At 40.8% G+C, this 20,411-nt stretch overlaps 2 protein-coding genes across 3 annotated transcripts; one reads left to right on the forward strand and one right to left on the reverse strand.

Annotated features, from left to right (window-relative positions):
- Positions 1-303: 303 nt before the first annotated feature.
- On the forward strand, positions 304-8,288 carry LOC148324875 (signal-transducing adaptor protein 1-like). The gene is made up of 13 exons (XM_088313369.1): positions 304-460; positions 1,566-1,637; positions 2,285-2,404; positions 2,484-2,540; positions 2,627-2,769; positions 3,900-4,031; positions 4,314-4,383; positions 5,904-6,006; positions 6,082-6,171; positions 7,144-7,200; positions 7,288-7,320; positions 7,453-7,566; positions 7,921-8,288. The coding sequence occupies exons 1-13, from the start codon at positions 374-376 to the stop codon at positions 7,971-7,973; spliced, it is 1,131 nt and encodes a 376-aa protein (XP_088169495.1). The 5' UTR covers positions 304-373; the 3' UTR covers positions 7,974-8,288.
- Positions 4,587-19,754, reverse strand: fsd1 (fibronectin type III and SPRY domain containing 1). Of its 2 annotated transcripts, XR_015846331.1 has the most exons (14): positions 19,537-19,754; positions 18,068-18,163; positions 17,847-17,978; positions 17,649-17,750; positions 17,441-17,463; positions 16,980-17,101; positions 16,205-16,414; positions 16,007-16,105; positions 15,786-15,933; positions 13,095-13,177; positions 12,770-13,021; positions 11,774-11,862; positions 10,005-11,695; positions 4,587-5,989 (listed from the first exon to the last, which is right to left on the reverse strand). XR_015846331.1 is itself a non-coding variant. In XM_088313368.1 (13 exons), exons 1-13 carry the CDS (start codon positions 19,549-19,551, stop codon positions 11,585-11,587), a joined length of 1,482 nt encoding a protein of 493 aa, XP_088169494.1. In that variant the 5' UTR covers positions 19,552-19,754; the 3' UTR covers positions 9,234-11,584. The 2 variants fall into 2 exon arrangements, 1 of the variants encoding a protein (XP_088169494.1); XM_088313368.1 differs by lacking the exon at positions 4,587-5,989 and having other exon boundaries at positions 9,234-11,695.
- Between the last annotated feature and the right edge of the window lie 657 nt (positions 19,755-20,411).

Below are 20,411 nucleotides of genomic sequence, written 5' to 3' on the forward strand. Positions count from 1 at the left end.
ACCACACATTCGAGACGAGAAGAAGCATTCCCTGTATTTATGTTTGCGTACAAAGTATGATTTGAGAAATTATATAAACATTAGGACGACTGATGTTGCTGGCTCAGTGCAGGGCAAAGCAAGTCCATCCAGTTGTACTCGTACTTCAACTTTGTGTCATCAAGGTGCTTTCCACGCTTTGGAAAGACGCTTGTGGGATGTGCACGCACACACACACACACACACACACACACGCACACACGTCCCGTGGACCAATCCCAGGTCGAAGAGCAAACTATATCTTTGAGTCACTTGAGTGCCAGGCTTCTAGTAAGATTGAAGACATGCCTTGGTGTTGATACGCCATTAAAGTGCTGAAGAGTCGACATTCACCATGAACATGCGACAAGGGCGGACCTTCAGCATGATGCCACACTGCTACTACGAAGGCTATCTGGAGAAGAGGTCCTTCAAAGACAAGGTCAGTTGAATGGGATGAACGATCCCAGTCATAAGCGGTTTGCAAAATGGATAGATGGAATTAATGAACATATAAAATAGAGATGGTTCATTTTGTTGTGATTTCAAGTCCATTTGACGTGATCAGAAAATCTTCGGATACTTTAAAAAAAAAAATGTAACAGTTGTTGGTTTCTAAATCAATGCATGTATTTTACATTTTACACTGAATGCATGATTTTTTTTTTCCGAAATGAAAATCGTAAGTAATGACTTATAAACAAGTTGTCACACATGTTGTCGGAACGTACAGCAACGTATATATATATATATATATATATATATATATATTATGAAAAGAAAAAGATACAAAGAAAAAAATAATGAAAATGAAAATTATTATTATTTTTTTTTAAACTATTTAAAAAATAGTTACTTTGAGCACCACAGTATTGCCGAAATCTTTCCCCAAAGTTGAACAAACGTTGTCGTTGCAACCAATATCGAGCCTGTGTAGGAAGAAATCCACAAAGTGTGTTTAATGTTTGCTTTGGCTTTTTGTGCTTTTTCTTTCGGGTGTTTGTGAGTGTTTGTGTGTGATGAAGCCACAAAAGAGTAGCAACTCTTAGGGGAAGAGAGTGCACAAAACGGAAACTGGATTGCAACACGGGAAGGAAGGCATCATTACAATATGAGTAATACAATTATAGGACAGCAATTAATATTAAATATCAATTGTCTACCCACATTTATATAGACTCACGTGCAAATGACCAAGGAAACACGGCAACAAAATAGCATCTGTGTGTGCGCGTGCGTGTGTATAATGCACACACAGACACACTACCGTGTAAAACTGGTCCGACTGTCTGGTGTTGTACGGAGACATGACATGTATCTTACAAAAGCTGTCAACTTCAATTTTGGAGCCAGATAATGATATGTGTTCACCAGTATCAGTGGAAATGTTTTACGCAAGTCACGATAATGACACATAATTACCCAACATCTACATCAACATTCATGATTATATTTACAAGGCTGGCTCGTTCGTTTATGGGAATTTCTTTTGTGTGTGTAATTTGAAATCATCGCTAAACGTTTTCTATCTCTGCATGTCGCCGTAGAAATCTCGCAAGCTGTGGACTTGTCTGTGCGGCAACACGCTTTTCTTCTTCAACGACAAGAGGGACTCTGACGTAAGTAACGCGTACAGCACATATCCGCCGAGAATTGTATCAAAAAGAGGATTTTATGGAATCCAGTTGCAATCTTGCAAGATGTTAGCTTTGCAACTGACGACATGTTAGCTAACATGCTAGCATGTTAGCTATTCTCGTTTGAAAGATGTAAAATCTTCAATCGGTGTTAGATTAATTAAAAAAAAAAACCAATGCTGTTAAATATTATAACTCAATTTTATTTACTTCCGAAATAATTTGCTTACTGTACTTTGAAAAATGACTCTTTAAATCGCATTCAAGGATTAAAGAAAGCTATCAGAAGTCTTTGAATTCAAATATACTTCATATTTGGTGATTTTTACATTCATTCCAAGATGTTATTGAAGTAAATATCTGTTACAAACGTCACAAAACTTAGTAGTTGAACAATGTGATTAATCACAATTGATTACTTTTTTTTTTTAGATTAATTTGTTATAAAAAAAAAATCACTTGACAGCACTAGTTAATTAAAATAAGTAAAACAATGATGAACCTTTTCTGACCCAAATCAGTCATTAATTGGCAAGACGTAAAATCTTCATTCATTTACCTGCCCTGAATTTAAATTGCAATCTTGCTTTATGTGACGTATTAACAGTGAGCGTGTTGTGTTTCAACAGTACATTGAAAAGTTGGAACTCACCGGACCCATCGCGATAACCGACGACAATACAGTGGATTGCAACTTGGACGCAGCCAAACTCAACCTCCAGACCACAGACAGCGAGATCAAATTCTCTGTGAGGAAAATACTAAAATACATTAATACAATCGACATGCAATTCCATTTCATGAGAAACCGTTTTTCTTTTCCCCCAGGCTCCGAATGCAGAAGCACGAGAGCTGTGGAAGGGCTTCATTCAATCAGTGGCTGAGGTTTGCATCATAACTCATGAGGATTATTCATATTTTTGATGATGGAAAGCTTTATGTGACGTTATGTTGTCGTGTATGCGTTGCAGCTATTGGTGCCATCGATGCTGAATCTGTTGCCGGGCCAGATGCTTATGCTCGAAGAAGTGGTGAAAAAGGAGAAGGAGAGACTCCGAAATGTTCAACAGTCTTTTTCCAGTATTGATGTGGAGCCTTCGAGGGAAATGCCAGAGTGAGTCTTCATGTTCACGACATGCAAACGGCACAGTGACACTGCGACGGGTTTTTGATTTGCAGGTGTTTTAAACATATTGTATGGCAACGTACAATTTCGATGAAGACATTCAGCACAAATGTTCTGCACGTAACCACTGGAATGCTTTAACAGCGACGGCAGACCAGACTTGTTTTTATATGTACTCTATGTTTCGTTATGCAAGTTTTTTAATAGTTTTTTCTTTTTTGGAAAATGCTTCGTTTTTGTTGAGTTATTATTAGTTTTAGTATTTCAGTTTTTTTAAAAGGTGGAGTATTAGTGGCGTGCAAGTTCCACAAAAAGATCACTCGCTATTGTGTAATTAAGTCAATTAAATTAACTAAATTCAATCAACAGCATGACCTTTCTTCCTTCGATACCAACATAATTGCATCGAAAAGGAACTCCGAACGCCAATGTATGATGTTAATCGACAAAGATGAAAACAAAGGACATTTTTGCTCTAATTATTATTATTTTTTTTTTAAAATGTAAGGTGTAGTTTATTTGTTCTTATTTTTTATTTTTTTTTTTTTGTTCACAATTTTTTTTCAATTTTACTTTTTTTTTGATAGTCTACGTTAAAAACGGTTAAAAATACTCATCATTAATATATTAGCACTTGATCCAATCTCATTCGGCACAAATAATATATTACCCCTGAAAATTACTACTTCTGCTGTCAAGCGATTACAATTTTTAACTAAATGCAAAGAAAATCTGTAATTGCAATTAACGCCATTTTTCAACTACGATTTTTTTGTGAAGATTCTAACAAATATTTACTTGAATAATATCTTAGAATGAATGAAAAATCACTAAATTTGAAGTATATTTTAATTCAATTTTTTTTTTAATCCTTGAATACGATCTAACCGGCGTCCTCTTCACAGGCATTGTTCTTCGTAAGAAATTCTCAAAACTTCTACGGTACATTTCGTTCTGCCCACAAGCAACACACTCCAGCAGGCCCACTGCGAACTTGAGCGCAGTGTTTTGTTGTAAAATTGACATCCAAAAAAAGATGCGATACAATATTTCAATTTGTCCTTGCAAAGTCAGCAAATTCTTTTTGAAAAACTAAAATGGAGTTCACTGTCTTGTAGCTGTTTCCACCCGGTGTCCCGCATGGAGGCGCAGCTTCTGCTGGAGCAACAAGCGAGCCGAGGAAACCTGCTGCTGAGGCCCAACAGGGATGGCACCGGCTTTGCCATCAGCACCAGGGAAGAGATGAATGGGTATGCATGCACTTATTCACACACCCACACCCGCTACACAAGTGCTTCCCAACCTTTATTCAGCTAAGGTATAAATGTTCCGTGAGAAAAACATCGCTCAACACAAATCAATTCATTGTGACTGGATCATTTACTGCGGTGAACCGGATGATCGACCAACACACACTTATTGGGAATCCCTTCACTACAATATGTCATCACAGATGTCTGTTGTATTCTTCATATTCTTATCTTATCTTATCTAATTTTGTTCAACTCGTTCCTGTGTCGTTGTGCCATCAGGCCCATCTTCAAACATTATCGCGTGAGCCGCAAGCAGGAAGGCAGCTTCACCATCGAAGTGGACAGTCCTGTGAGTAGTTTGTTTGTTTTGGTCGCCGAAACCTGGCGTCAGATCGTCAGCACCAAATTAGCGGCGAAAAATGAATGGCACGTTTGTTAATTGTTTGGGTGTTGCCTCGAGTAGACACAATGGCAAGTAAAAGTGACGGTTAAATTAATCAGCTTTATTTATATAAGCGTATTTTATTCAACAGTGCTTCACGTAATTTAAAAAAAAAAAAAAGAAAAACATTTAAAAGCATTTACGGACCAAAGAATTGAAGATATTTAAAAGAAATAAAAAGTAGCTGACTAAAAGAACGTAGCACGCAAAAAAGTCGATTTGGGAAAAATTTGGGGGACGCTGATCGATAATCTGATTATCGTCCAGCCCATCGAGCACTTGCGTACCTCATCACATTTGCTTTAAAATTTGTTGCATTCATTTTGTCGAGTTTTGCCTTTTCAAATTTTTTTTTCCATTTAAAAATCTCTTTCAAATAAACAATTTGACATTGCTATTTAACATGATAAAAATATATTTGATGAAATATTTTGTTAAATATTCCTCAATTAAAATCAGATGACTTGACCCATTTGTCCCTTGTTCAAATCAAATTTGGAGCAGTATTTGATGCGAGATGATTTATGAGCTACAATTGTGGCAATATTTTCCATACACAATATGTGTCCAGCAAGTTGTATCACGCAAGTGTGAGGGCAAATGTCACCGAGCAAGGAATTCAGTGAACAATGCTAAACGACGCGGACGCCGAAATCGAGACGCTTGGTGATGACAAAGCGCAATTGTTAGTTGGAACAAGGAAGTACAAGGGCCACAATTTGGGACACCAAGACATCGTTAACTTTAGCAGACTATCATACGAACGGTATGCAGAAAAACTTGTCTGAAAAAAGAAAAAGTTACGACATGAGAATATATTACATAACTAAAGCAAAAAATAAATCTTACTTTTGAATTTCTCAAATGAAGGAAGCATCATGACCTCCAACGATGTCATATGACCTAAAGAATTATTGTATTTCTTGATTTAAGATAAACGTACTCAAAACCAGAAATAACATCGCGGTCATTATCATTATAAAACCTTCTTAAGCATTTCAATTAAGCAAAATGTTCTCACACGAAAACTGATTAGTTGGAAGGACAAGTGCGCTTCCTTGATTTGAGATATTTCATCTACTGTTTAGTTTTTGCAGTGAAAAAAAAAACTGACACAGTAATACAGTGGTCAGATTTTTTTGGAACGCTACAGCGACCGTTCAATACGATGGCGTGAGACTTGAGTAAAAAATAATTTAGTTCATCCCGCACATGTCTCAGGCTCTGTCATCCACATGTGAATCATTTTAGTTTAGGTTTGGGTCTACTTACACCAGTTAGCGGCACCGTGGTGAAAATGAACGCTTTGGACCCATTCTGGACAGTTTCACTTCGGGGCGTTGTCGCTTTTGTTGCCAGGCATTGAAATCCGGGTCCCTGCTTTTCTCTGTGTCCTCCCACACTTGACACAGTTTGTGTGCGTGCAGGTTCTGTGTTCCTCGTTGCACGACATCATCATTTACTTCTCGGAAGCGACAGAAGGAGCCTTGAAGCCTCTGGCCCGGGAGGAAACCTACGAGCAAAACATCTGTAAGCACTTTTCAATCTTTTCTATGTGCGGCGTCGCCTTCTATATATGACCTTTTCTTGTTTTTGCTTCTAAAGCTTATATTAGCTTGGATAATGAAAATGGAGAGAAGAGGGTGCTTGGACCCTCCGTGCACCTGATGCCGCCATCGCAACAGCCCAAACCAGGTAAAAAAAAATAAATAAAATAAAATCACACACACAGGCCTCATGTAAATAAAACCACGTTTCCCTCATACATAATACAAAACAAAGTGGAAAAAAATGTTTATAAGGCTTAACACTATTTTTTCTCTCTTGGCATTTATTTGCTGGATTTCTTTACTTAAATAACATTAAAAAATTAATATTTTGTAAGAAAAAAAAAAAACTCCAAGACAAAAATTCTATAAAAATTCCCCTTTCATTACATTTTTGTCTTGAATGTTCCTTTTATATTCGTAGCCAAAATGATCGCCGCACAAATAATTAAAACAGATTTATTTTCATGAAACTACAATGCAAAAAAAAAAGTCTTGCATCATTGCATGTATTTTCTAGAATTATTTTTTTTCTTCCGATTACGTTCGATAAGAAATGAGGCTCCAGGGTTGATTTGCTCAAAGTTCCTCAAATGTGAAGTAAAATATGTTCACCGTAAATGTTGATTACATTGAACAAAACAAGCAGAAGACATTTCATATAAAAAAAAATCTACTTTGAATTTACATGTTCGATAATTGATTAATTTGATGAACGACAATGTTAAAAAAAAACACATTAATTTTTTATCCAAGGTGAAAATAAAATTAAAAGACAATTCATGGATTTTCTTTCTGAACCTTTCGATCATTAGTTTCTTTTCTTTTTATGTAATACATCTCTGGGAAAAAAAAAAAAACACTGAACGAGAAATTGACCACACTATAAATAGAAATAATTTCAAAGACGTCATGAGTGTGGGTTGGATAAAAACACAACTGACGAAGAAAGAAACAAAACTCTGACTTGACAAAACCTCCGACTGCATTGTGTGGAAAAAAACAATGAAGAGCGCCTGAAGAGATGATTGCTGCGGTTGTGTTTGCACTCAAAAGCTTGTCATCGATTGACAGTCGTGAACACAAATGACAACCCTTGTTATTTTTTTTTTTCTCACAGCGTTGCCAAGAGTGCCGAGTGAAGAGGCGGAGGAAAATGTCTATGTGAACGACAATAGTAAGTATTTAGAATGTTGAGCTTGTCGCCAACAGGCCCGGCTTCATTTTTGTGATCTTACCGACTCCTCTTTGTCATGCATTATAGGTCACAAAGATTCCACGGTGGTGAAGTTGCCAGGTGAGTTGCTTTTTTTATTTTTTTTTCTCCACGGAGACCTTTTTAAAAAAAAATGGCTTGAAGCAGGCATTGATCGCTAACATGGAACGAGAGAGAGAATTTTGCAGTGAATGTGATTTGCTGTCTGTGCAGAGCCCGACAGCAGAGTGGCCGGGAAACCGCTGAAAATTCCCACGCCCGCCCCTCGCAGATTTGCGACGTCTTCCTCGCCGAGGTTGAGGAACCACAAGGACCCCCACGGCCAGAGTACGTCCGCACTCTCTTTTTGATGGCGGTCGCAAAAGGGCTCCATTTAGTATTCTTGTCGGGAAGCGGCGTTTATGTTTGAGTGGGAAAGTAAAAGCGAGTTTTCATTTTAGGTTCTGGGAATTTTTACGTTCTTGGCACTTGCAGGCCAAGAGCTGCTGAGGTTTCTGGAATTTTTAAACGTACTCCCCCTTTAGCAGGGAATTCTTTCAGCGCCAATAAATAACCCGGAGTCTTGAACATTGAACATACGTGGGAATAATGAAGGACGTTTTGTATTTGAATGAGTTCAGTGTGAGAAAATACAAAAAAAGATGTTTTAATATTTAATGTCCTTGCCCCCCCCCCCCGCAGCTATATCGGAACTCAAGCAGAGGTTCGAGAAGAGGACCAAGTGCGTCAACTGAGCGTGCGCAACTGACGCAACCAATCAATGTGAACGTCGATGACGACTTGTCAGTCGCCATGACGACCTGCTGCACTTTCCCTTACTTCCCTTGGACACTCCGCTGCAAATGTGCTCAGACGGGTCGGTGCCATGAGCATTTCGGTGGGCCACTGTTAACGTCCCTCGCATGTCTACAAGCTGCTGGCGGTCCGGTTTTGACATGAATTGCACATAATGCATGTGACAGTGGGCACAGATGTAAATAAAGCCCGCTAGTTTTCTACTGAATGTATATATTTGAAATTGATGTCAATAAAAGTAAATAATAATGTGACGCTGTGTGTTTGCTTTATTCAATGTTTTAACTTTTTTTGTGGTCAGAATATGGAAAATAAAGAGGGCAGAAGATTAAAAAAAATAACATGAAAACCTTTTTAATCCGCATCCATATTAAAAATTTGTTTTATATTCATAATAATTTATTTTGTCCACACTCACACACTTTTCTTTTTTAGGAAAGTCTTAAGACATTTAGTAAATTTAGTCAATAATTTCAAATAAACAATGGTCCGGTCCAAAAGTTTCCAGCGAAGTTACTTCCACTTTTCCACCTACAGTTCCGAGGAACTTTTTTTTTTCTAACGTTTCTATCAAATGTAATATTTGATGAAATCATAGAAAGTTCCCCTCATTTAATTCTTCCAGATTTAACTGAATGTTTTGTCGACAACTGCATGAAAAAAAAAACATTTTTCTTTGCTTAGATAATTTGCTAGCACTCTTTCGGATTTTACCTCCAATTTACACAGCTAAAATTAGAGTGCAATGAAGGGGAAGAATAAAGCCTTTAATTACCTCTGGAAGCTAATTGTTGGTTTCACAGCCTGCTGAGTTATAAAAAAAATTATATCAAATTCCATGACTGTTTGAAGTGCATGCACAAAGGACAACGGAATTTCTCAGTAACTATTGCGTAACTGTGAACGATACAATTTTGGCAAAGCAGTTTTTTATTGTTTTGTTGCATTGATCTAACTTGGCAGATTCTTATGTTGGGAAAGAACACAAATCACGGTGATATGAAAAGAAATTCTTTAAATATGGTCATTTTATATATCAATCGTGTCCTGCTTTACCTGATTGATTAAAGCAAACAGCAAAGCGTAACTTTTGGCCAGCATGCGTAGCATTAACGAAATCATTTAATATTTTCCCTTCATCTCTTTGTTCACTTATTCCAAAAGTGAGACGAGACAAAGGTGCTCCCACGCCTTTTATTACCTCACTGAATGGTGACAGGTTGATATGGAAAAAAAGAGCTACTATTTACAGAATGTGGAGTGGTTAAGCATGTCAACGAAAGAAAAATACTCCCAGCAAGATGTTTCTTTAAAGCATCGACACGCACATTTTTCCAAGCCTGAACAGGGACAGAAGAAGCGAAGCCGAGGTCAGCGCGCGCGCACACAGTCACAAAATTCCAGAAGTCCATTCAGAGCTTGGCAAGTCATTCACCAAACAACTTGCTAAACACATGCAGACAGATCCTTTCCACTGATAAGGAACACAAAAAAATGGGCTTAACGGAAGCAGGAATGAGGTTTGTTGAGGTTGCTGGTGTGTATTCGCGCACTCCTTCTTGGCAACACATCCAATGTCTTAAGTCCTCTGATAAAACCTGATTCATTCGACAAGAAAAAAAAATGAAAGCATGATACAAAATGAGGTTGAATGTTAGCATCTAAAGCCCCCTTTACACGGACTGTACAAGCTGGCATTTTCCCACCTTTTGTTCATTTCGCCGTTTACAATAAACATTACGAACATGGAATAAAATGACGGGGACCACTTGGAGATTATCCACCTGATGAGGTAACCGTGAAGTTTACCACCGGACGCTCGTTTCTCCTGCTTTGAAAGCAGTTGCCGCCGTCGGAGAAGTACAGTGATGTTTTGAGATACGAGCGGCTTGACGCTCCCAGCTTTACTGTCAAACCGAACGCGAAACAGGAAGAATAGCACTTTGTGTATTTCAAAACAAGCATCGTACCGTTTCAGTCCGCCTGCTTAACGCTGACAGCAACTATGTTGAAACGATATTACCCTTCAAACAATGGCTTGAACAATAACAGTGCTCGCGCCACTCCACAAAGTCATATCTTCTTTGTCTCTGTGAAATGTCTCGATAACCACATGTCTGTTTTAGACTGACCCCCAGTGGATTGGAATGGAATAGATTAATGGCATTTAAATGAGAAAATATGATTTGCGATACAAGTGTTTTGAGAACCAATTCAACTTGTATCTCAAGTCACCACTGTATTTTGTCACCTAAGTTGCGGGCGCAGCGTGAAAGCAGCAAGCTACCACGTTCGCTAGGTTCTGCGGGAACTTCCGAAGGCAGATAAGTGAAGTATGTTTTGTCACGGGTAGTTTCGGATGATCTATGTGGAAAAGTGGCGACTGTCTCATACTGGTACTTGCAAAAAAATATATATATATAAATGCAAAGAAGTGACTGTTGTTGACGACAAAGCCGCAGCAATACTGTGTTCCGTATAAAAGTCAAAAGCAGCCATGTCAGGTTTTGATATATGGCTCCCATTTGACATGCCCCCGAGTGCAAAAGAGGTTCATGTCTGAGACGACAGAGAAAACAAAATTACCAGTGGCTGTTGGCAGACTTAAGAAAATATCGCTGGGCTATGTATAAACGTCAGGGACTGATGAATGATGGATCTTACGTCATGAGCCGTTTGGCAGGCTCTGCAAGTCTACGTCACTCAGAGGAAGCCCTTTCTGAAACTGATAAAAAAAAAAAAAATCAAATCTCAAGAAGCAGCGGCTTTGTTGCTCTTGTGAAAACAGTCACGCAGATATCCTGCTTCTGCTTTTGTTTCATATAAAAGTCAAAGGCTGATCAGTGTCGTCGCAAATTTTGCAGACTGTCTGATACGAGTATTAAAAGAAAGAATTTTGATTGATCTCTATGCAAAAGCGGTGACTGCAAATTATGAGAAGCAGTGACGTCTTTGTCGTTAATGAAAAGAGAATGGAGAGGATATCGTCGCGTTCCACGTAAAAGGCGGATAAATGCCGAGTCAAATTTTGCAGGATCTCGATGTAAAAGGGGCTTTTGATTCAATATCAAGGAATGTTTGAAAAAGTGGCAAGTTGCAGAGCCTGACGATTTAAAATGAGAGTTACCTGCTGTGATATCAGCGCTACGTTCTATTTGTTTTTTTTTTTGTTAGCAAAAAGCGGCTTTTTAATTTGGATTAAACAGACTGGTGTATAAGTAGCACTACGCGTGACGTTATTAACACAAGAGACACTGAACACATGTTTTAACGTGAAATGGGGCGGACGTCTCTCTCGCAGCGGCGATGTGGAAATAAGAAGAAAGGCACAGGGAGAGAGTGAAGGGGGCGGGGCTTGAAGATGAAGGGCAGCGACCAGCGCTAAATCATGGGACGGATTTGGGACCCGCGAGAAGAGCCGAGAAAGCGCCCGCGTGGCGTGCATGCGGCATATGAATGCCAACGCTTGTGAGGCGGCCGAATAACACCGCCAGCGACTGCAGTTCATGCAGGAGGATGGTGGGGCTGGAGGAGTGCAAAGGGGGCGGGGCTAGGTGAGGCTGGCGTTGGAGCTGCTGGTGCCGCTGTTCTTCCTCTGACCGCTCTGCACCACGCTAGGGACCTGCAGGCCCGTCACTACCGAGAAGCTGCCGTTCCAAACCTGCGAAGGGGTACAAGCAGAGATCGGTTAAGCCCGGGAGCGAGAAATTGGACGTATGTGATTTGTCGTTGTTCTCACCATGAACGCCGGGATAAGCGGCTGCTGGAACTTGGTGCGGAAGGTGTGCATCAGCTGCTTGGTTTTGGCATTCAAGAAGGACAGCACGCCTGGCAGCCGTGACGAGTATATGAGAGTGGTGGAAAGAGAGAGGAACATGTGAAACAGAAAAGACTAGTTTGTTTAACTACCATTCCATTCATTTTAAAAGTGTGATTGGTAACAAAAACATTTTTTGCAATATTTAAAAAAAATCAACGACAATTTGCAATTTTGGTATTTTAGCAAGAAACGTAGTCGTGCATGATTTGCCTTTGTGGGCCACACTAAATGATGCAGCGGGCCGGATCTGGCCCCCGGGCCTTGAGTTTGACACCAGTGCACTAAGCTTAGCCCTTTGTTACAGCTCCAGCTGCCGTGAAATGTGCTATCCAAATAAAGTTATAGCGTATTGTATTTCTCGCACCGCTCACATTTACTCCTAACAAAATGAAAACTTTTAATACGATACGTTTCCCCTTTTTTGCTGCAAAATAAATCGCAAGAATTTTTTTGTTGACGAAATACCAGAGCTGTGCAGCCCAAAGAGGGAGAATCGAGTAAAAACGCATGGAATTTAAGATGTCAGCACCTGCAGCGGATTTTGCTTCTGCAGCAGTGAGCGATGACCAAAACGACAACTGTAATTAAGTCTGTGGTGATGATGATGATGATGATGATGATGATGACGACACTAGACGTTTGTGGGTGTATTTAAACGAAGGGTTTTCATACTTTGGATGAAGTGCCTTTCGTGCCTCTCTAAAGTGACAGATGGCATTCAAAAATTCCCAGTCCAACCTGAAGTAGCGCATCTTTTAACCTTCACGCCGCTCTTAGGTTAGAAGAAGTCACAATTGCACTGAAGCTGAGAAAACTGGAGTTGGATGGAATAGACTGCGTGCCAATTTTGGAGGGTGTCAATTCAAAACAACATTCCCCAAAAGGTCTGAGTGGGGAAATACCACATGAAAGCACCTTCATCGTAGTTACAGAAAACTCCTATGCTGCTCGGGATGGGGCAGTCCAGCGTCCGGGCCTTGTTGTTGTGCTTGGCGGTGAGACTCTGCTGGAGCCAGTTGTTCAGATGGATGCACCAGGAGGCACTGCTTTTCCCCAGCTGGTCGAAGCGGCCCAAGCTGCGCACGGCCACGCCCACGGCGAAGGCCTTACTCTCCTTGTCGAAGCGCACCTCCCAGTACTGCTGGCCGGCGTCTATGGCTGTGTCGGCTAAGTGTAGAGTGATACCGATGTCAGCGATGGCAAATCTGTTTCACAGATTTATTTCTTTTTTTGTCCTTACCCAGCACTGTGTAGGACTCTGCAGTGAAGCGGTCTCTGTTGGGCCGGGCCGTCGGGGCTCTTTTTGGCGACATCAGCGCCGATCTGATGACACAGGAGACAAAATGGTGGTTTTGATAAAATGCTCTCATGGTTGCCTCGTGCCTCGAAGATCAATTTCACTTATTTAAGGCAGCACCATGGTGACGCTCCTTTTTCCAGCTTCAAGCCAATTTGATGTACTATTTTGTGACTCAAGAGCTCCCCCTGGATTATAAAGTGGAACTTTCTTTTAAAACAATGCTTTCCAGAACATATCAATGGAATGGTAGGCAGTTTTACATCATGTTTTACAACATGAGATGAATAGAATAGCAAAGCTCAATAAATTAGAATCATTTACTTGAGTAATTCTATTCCAAATGAGACTTTCACATCACCGATTAATTAAACACGGGAAAATATTTTTTTTAAACGGCCAATTTCCTTTTCAGTTTTGACATTAAAACTTTTTTAATTGTTATTATGTGATACCACAGTATTATTTAATTGTTTTTTATAAGTTGAAAGCTATAGTCATCAAAATAATCACAAATGAAAGCATGAAACGACCCTGTTATTTCAGTTCTTTAATTGAGCTTCTGAAATAAAGTTTTCCATGTGATAATTCTAATTATTTCAAGTGGATCTTAAATGTACAATATAATTACATTTTTGCTTTATTTTAAAATGAAACATTCTTATGCTATTACGCAACCAAGAACTGGTCTTGTACCCAAGACATACGACATGTTTGAATGTACGATGAATCCAATCCAATAAATGTCAGGCATTTCCTGCAGCACTTGCGTTGATTGTGGTTGCGGGCAGAGCTGTAGCTCGTCGCAGCTGAGAGGCAGGGCGCACCCTGGACTTGTCGCCAGCCAACCACAGAACTATAGACAAACCATTATGGACAATTTAGAGTCTTCGATGAACCTACCATGCAAGTTTTTTTGCAATCTCGGAGGGGAAAAAAAAACAAAAAAACTCCTGCAACCACGAGGCTACCGGTGCTGTCCCTACTATATATTTATTACTGAATAATGTTTTGTTTTTTAAATCAAGTATCTTAAAATATCTGCTTTTTAAATCCAATACTGAGTTGGAATGGTGACCAGAACATCTGCCAGACTGGTTTTCACGCCATGCCACTCTTCTGTGGTGCGATATTAAAGTCAAGGATAAAACAATGACGCAATCCCTATAAAAACAAATCATTACACACATTTCTCTTTATTATATACATTTTGGCTCAAAATACCTGATTTAAAAATAAACTTGCGCATCAAGTTTGACTTGTAATGGCGACTACTACATTTGCTGAAAACGTGATAAAAATGTTTTTTTTATGCCATTATAGGTCGAAGCAGAAGTGTCAAAGTAACGATTATGAAAATTAAATTATTATCTATACTGTAGTGAAGTCGTTATTTTTCAGCCTATTTTGTACTTCTCTGAAAATACTTTCTACTCACACAAAGAAGCCTTGTTAGGCGTTAATTGTTTGTCATTGTTCCAACCATCAATCCGGGGAAATTTCGCAAGGCGAGACAGACTGATTTTAATTGTGGTTGGATGAGAAGTATTAACATAACATTGCGACACGTTGCTGGTTTGTACATGATGCATTGCACTTGCATCGCGACACGAATGAACAAATCATGGCGAACTCATCGCACTCAAACTAGTGTAGACGCATAACTTAGAGCCGCTATGTCCGACTGTCCGGGTCCCAAACGAGTCGCATCAGTGAAGGAGATTCACATTCCTGGTTGTACTTGGAGGAGTTCATGTAAAACAACTCTACTCAAACGCGATGCAAACTTGACAAACGCATGTGCCACCACCTAATAGCGTTCAAAAAGCTTGAAAAAGTATATTGAGGTAAGCTGAAAATGGATCACGAAGGGTGACGAGGGTGCGGGTGACTTCATTGGACTTCAGACAAATGTCATAATAGGAGTTGGATTTATTGTTATACAGTAATCCTAGTAATGTAGTCGCAGTATTTCTGACGCTTTGACGCGGCCCAAACTTGGCCTTTAACATTTTGGGATGGGGTGGATTCATCCGATTCATTATTATTTCATGAACAGAAGATTAATCAGAAATAAAAATACGTTCAAACTTTTTCTGAAGTAAAAAGCTGTAGTTGTAACGTCAATCTATTAAAGTCTTTTTCAATCCAAATAGCTATACGTTTGCTTGAATAATGAATGTAAATTCTTTGCAAAACTGTGGCTTACCTGTACCTGAACCCTTCCACCCCAAGTAACTTTAACTAAAAGATATCATGTTTCAAATAAGTCCCTTCCACGTCAATGCTCACTTGGAATGGAGACGATGACATCGGGCTGATGATGGAATGAAAGCCACGTACATGCCACTCGCCGCAAAATATCTTGCCAAATATTTTGTTGTTGTTGAGCGTCCTGCATTCTTTTCGAGCCAGCATAGGCTATTGTCGCCAGACAAACTTGCACCGACCTAATTTTTCTGGGGTTTCCCCAACTTTTGCAGCCAAAATCCCCAAACTAATAAAATGAGTTATGAAAAACAAAAAAAATTTCTTACAATATTTTTTTTTTAAAAACACAAAATATGGAAAATGCATATGATCGAAAAATGATAAGTGTTTTAAGCTGGTAATTTACCACCTGCTAAGACACACCTGGCTGGGGACTGCATGGGCGAGCTGGTTCGGGTCTTCTCTTTGCGAATGTCCTGAATCTTTCCACCGGTGCCATCCCACTCCACGTTCAGGTCCTCTATCTTCAAGTTCTGGTGGGCCGAGGCCGAGTCCAGTTTAAAAGTGAAGGCTGAGAGACAAACCAAAAGTGAGCTAGCTGATAATCGGTTGGTTTTCAGGGCCCCCACCCGGTGTGTACTCACCGTGGGTTTCCAGAGTAACGGGCTCTGAGAAATCTCCCGCCACAGCCTTGTTACACGCTTTCACCCGGAATGTCATGAAGCGGGTATCGAAGCGCAGACCTGGCGACAAGAACACAAGCAGAATTTAGTAACAATAATAATAACAATTTCCTATGTTGATTCCAGTTCCCACCCCAGTCTTTACAATATTCCGCCAACCTGTAAGCGTGTGCTCCGTCTCCCGTATGCCCTCCACAACCATCCATGGGTAGTCTTCTCTAATGCGTGGCGGACCCTCATGGTTGGTACGCCGATGCTCCAGGATGTAGTGGTCTATTTTGCTGTCGGGCTCCGCTAGTGTCCAGACGACCGTCACAGTGTTGTCGCACACCTGGCACTCGGACAGCTGGATTTCCGGTGTGGCCGGAACTGTGACAGCAACAGAAATTTAGCCGAGTATTTACACAAAGACTTTATCGCCAACAGTCAATGAAAGGATGTCAGCAACTTACATTTGCTTTGGCTTGACAAGATTGTGTACAATAATTGATTTTAAAAGGAATACAACAGTTCAAATTTATTTTTCAGCATTCAATTAGGCAATGTGTAGAACAGGGGTGTCAAACTCAAATACACAGTGGACCAAAAAGAACAAGCCAGCATTTAATTTTTTTAAAAACAATATAAATGCAGATTTTTTTTTATTCAACATTTTTATTATAAGTGGTTTTATTTTATTAATGCAATACAATTTTTGTTTTTTAAAATGACAATTATCATACATAATGTAAAATGGTATAGTAGTCATTTGATATAGCCTCGCGGACCAAATATAATTCCACGGTGGGCAAAATCTGGCCCGCGGGCCAGAGTTTGACACCTATGGTGTAGAATGAATAAAATTGCAAATATCTATAGGATCTGATGTCCTGAGGGCTTTATTGCATTGCTATTGAGAGCTCGGCCTCAACAAAAAAAAAATAACAGTGCAGACCTGGAAGAAACTTGAGGCCCTGCAGCAGGGCCTTCTCCTGGCTGAAGTCCACCATCAAGTGGCTCATGTTGTCACTGGCCTTGGCCTTCAGGGAGAGGCGGAAGGCCGGAGCCATCGTCACGCTGCCGACAAGAGAGGAGAGTCACAAAACACAGAACGATGCGTGGACGCTAGCCAGGACTACCACTGAGCGCATCGCACTGATGGGCGCTGGAAGGCGGAGCTAAAATGCAGCGCATTCATCCAGAGGGAGGCGGAGGGCAACGAGGGGTGGGACGAGTTGACACGAGAAGGTACAACACCACAACAAAAAGGCTCTTGAGTGAAAAGTTACCAAAGTGCTTATTGTCTAAGGAAAGGGTGACTACATGTTGGAACACATGCACTCTATCAAATGAGATGGCTGGTTACATAAAGGCAAAAAGAACAAAATGGAAGCAATGGATGGCTGAGTACAATACCTATCCTTAATGTCTTTGGCCGCCTGGAGGGGAAGAGGAGGAGAGAGGAGATACGAAGCGAAGAGACAACTGAGTTTGGCAGCCACGTTTGTTAAGGTCACATTTAGAACACAACATGTCGCTGGCAGCTTGGTGACGCCACAGAGAGGACAACTGCTCCTTTTTGTTTGATGTCAGTTCGCTGAAGGCCAACACTCGCGCAAGTTACCTGCGTGAAGCCGTCCGTTCCCGAGGAGCAAAGCGTATGATTGGCCAGCTCCAGCAGCTCCTCTGAACTCTCCAGCGCTTTGGAGCAAGCGCTCAGCTGACTCTGAAGATTGAGATGCTGATGTTTGTATCTTGTATCTCTTTTCATCGGGACGTGCAGGGGTTCGGAAGGTCGTGGCGGGTGAGTGTACAGACTTACCTGCAGCTCGTATGTGCGGCTAGCTCGTTCCTGTTTAATGTGCGTCAACATGTTCTGCTTCATCTCATCCAGAACCAAGTGAAGGGAGCTGAACTCGGACTCCAAATCCTCCTGCACTCGGGTGGAGTTGGCCTGATGGAGGAGGAGAAATGAAGGACGGCAGGTTAAGAGTATGCATCTTCATTTCCATGTTCATTCACCCACCAGTCGTGTGTTATTACCTCCAGGTTGTCCAGGCTCTGTTTGAGACTGCAGACGAAATTTGAGATCTCGTCATTCTTGGTGGCGAGCGTGTGGGTGATTTTACGCAGAGATTCCTGAGGAAAGAAAGAGTTGCACATCAATTTTGCTTTAGAAAACATTTGAACATAATTCATAAAAACACTTTAACTATGAACGGTGTTCAATATTTTATTCATTGAATGTTTAAACTAATGGTCATAATGCATTGTCGAACCTTAAATTATAACAAACATTTACAAATGACAAGTACTGCACTTGGCAGATAAACAGTCGGTGCCTATCGCGACACGCGAACAAGCAGTCTCAGTGATTCTTCTTGTCAGACAGCACAAACTGATGCGACTCAAACACATGAGGCCAGTCACAAGAGATCCAAATCATCGTCCTTTGACAGGGAACCACTTGCAAAAGCTGGACAAGAGCAAAAGCACAAGTGTTTCAGCCCTAATACAAATAGTTTGAAAAAGGGAAATTAATTGCCTTTCCGTCTCATCTTACAATTACAATTACTCTCAAAAATGACTTGCTTGATTTTGAAGAAAAAAAATGCATTGAAAGTGTGCATCTATATGACTTCGTTCCTTGTAAAAAAAAAAAGAAAGAAAAAGAAACAAGAAAAACAATTGCAAAGTAAAAATGAGAACACTGTAATTCGTTGGTTGAGCTTTAAAAAGGTTTTTCAGGTTGACATGCGTCTTGGTGTGTTTCATGGATAGTGGAGACGCCCATCGGAGACTCCCTTTGCACACCGCTGTCACCGGAAAAATCGTGACGAGATGCAGTTTGTGGGACTGACAAACTGTAAATAGGCATTCGCTACATTTTTATTAGATATATAGATCTTTAATCAAAATGAGTATAGCCCCGGTTTATGGGATTGTACCTATGACTAAAATAAACGTCTCCGATGTATTCGTGTGTCCTACTGATGCGTTTAGGTGAGTCACGTTGCCTTGGAGGCTCCTTCGGCCACGTGGTGGATTATCTTTATCCTGATTGGCTGACGCCACCTGACCTGAGCATCGAGTAGGCCACTTCACGGCCGGAAGGATGCGCATTCATAATTTAATCATGCAGCTGAGCAGTCATTGAAGTGGAGCAACCGCATTCAATGACACACCGAAGAATATCATAAAAAATAAAAAAAAACAGCAGTAACAGTTATGGAGCGTTCCCCTCAATGTGACTTAAAATGCGAGAAGACACAGTCACTGTTGATGTCTGCGTCCATGTTGGGAGAGGCCGCCTGTTCGTGACCAACGACGCCGATTTCACCAGAACACAAAAGACAATGGCTAAAAAAACATATTTTTTAACAGAATGGCTCTCATTTGTTTAAAGTTGTGGCCAACAACAACGTCCGCCTTCTCGTCCTCTTTCCTTTGTACGCTACGCCCTCAAACGTCCTCCCCAGTCGGAAACACCTGTTCCTCCGACTCGGGCTCACCTTCTGGTCTCCCATCTCGGCGTCCCGGGACTACGACCCGTCGAGCCAAAAAACAGCACCGCCGGTTTCTCCTCAGATTCCGGGCCCGCTTTCCGGGAATTAACACGGCGGATGTGGTACTGATGCTGCCGTTGTGCGACGCATCTTTCGGACCGACACCGTGAGACCAGCAACGCCTTTAGGGCCGCGAAGCGTAACGCGCATGCGTCACGGTTGGATTGTGGGTAGCCGGGTTTCAAGCCGTGGCTGGGCATGATGCTACCTTCAAGAACCTTACGGGAAAAAGAGATCTATCGTTGGGCAGCCGGGAAGGGAAGAGTATCCAAAAAATGTACACTACTGTAACTTTAGAATAACATGACTCAAAAAATGTCTATACAACTATTTTAGAAAGAGTATTTAATAATGAAAAAAACTACCGAGTACCTAGTGAGAAACGTAATTGTGGAGCGCGTAAATATCAAACAAGCAAAAAAAATTGTCTAAAATTCATTTTTACACGCAAAACAATTGAAACCCAAGTAAAGATCAGGCAAGTGCGATCATAACCACTTGGTGGTGCTCAAGCACCGGTCCCGCGCCTGGGATCATCTCTGGATGGCACAGGGGCGAGTGGGTACTAGGCCCAACCAGCGAGGTAAACTCCTCCAGCATTTTGGAATTCGAAAACAAAAAAAATCCTGATGAATTGTCAAATCCCCACTTTGGCCCTAGTAGAGACCACAATCCAAAAGCACTTCCCATCACGCTTTCCTTCAGCTTTAGTATTGTGTTAAAAGATTTTTTTTCCTTTTTGCTTGAATATTTTTTCCAGTAAATTTCTTTTTTTTTTAGGGGGGGGGGGGGGGGAGTACCTACTCCTTATGACCATGACC

Source organism: Idiotropiscis lumnitzeri, chromosome 13, assembly GCF_059441095.1.
Source record: "Idiotropiscis lumnitzeri isolate Australia: NSW breed Sydney's pygmy pipehorse chromosome 13, RoL_Ilum_1.0, whole genome shotgun sequence".
Taxonomy (NCBI): Eukaryota; Metazoa; Chordata; class Actinopteri; order Syngnathiformes; family Syngnathidae; genus Idiotropiscis; species Idiotropiscis lumnitzeri.

Bases quoted from the DNA above. Each gene is read 5' to 3' on its own strand.
- fsd1 (XM_088313368.1), bottom strand. The intron at 16,106-16,204 runs GTTGGCGGAATA...TCTTGTCGCCAG, and splicing joins GACGGAGCACACGCTTACAG to GTCTGCGCTTCGATACCCGC. The intron at 13,022-13,094 runs GTAAGGACAAAA...CTCTACACTTAG, and splicing joins AGAGTCCTACACAGTGCTGG to CCGACACAGCCATAGACGCC.
- LOC148324875 (XM_088313369.1), top strand. From the start codon at position 374: ATGAACATGCGACAAGGGCGGACCTTCAGCATGATGCCACACTGCTAC. The intron at 2,405-2,483 runs GTGAGGAAAATA...CTTTTCCCCCAG, and splicing joins ACAGCGAGATCAAATTCTCT to GCTCCGAATGCAGAAGCACG. The intron at 4,032-4,313 runs GTATGCATGCAC...TTGTGCCATCAG, and splicing joins ACCAGGGAAGAGATGAATGG to GCCCATCTTCAAACATTATC.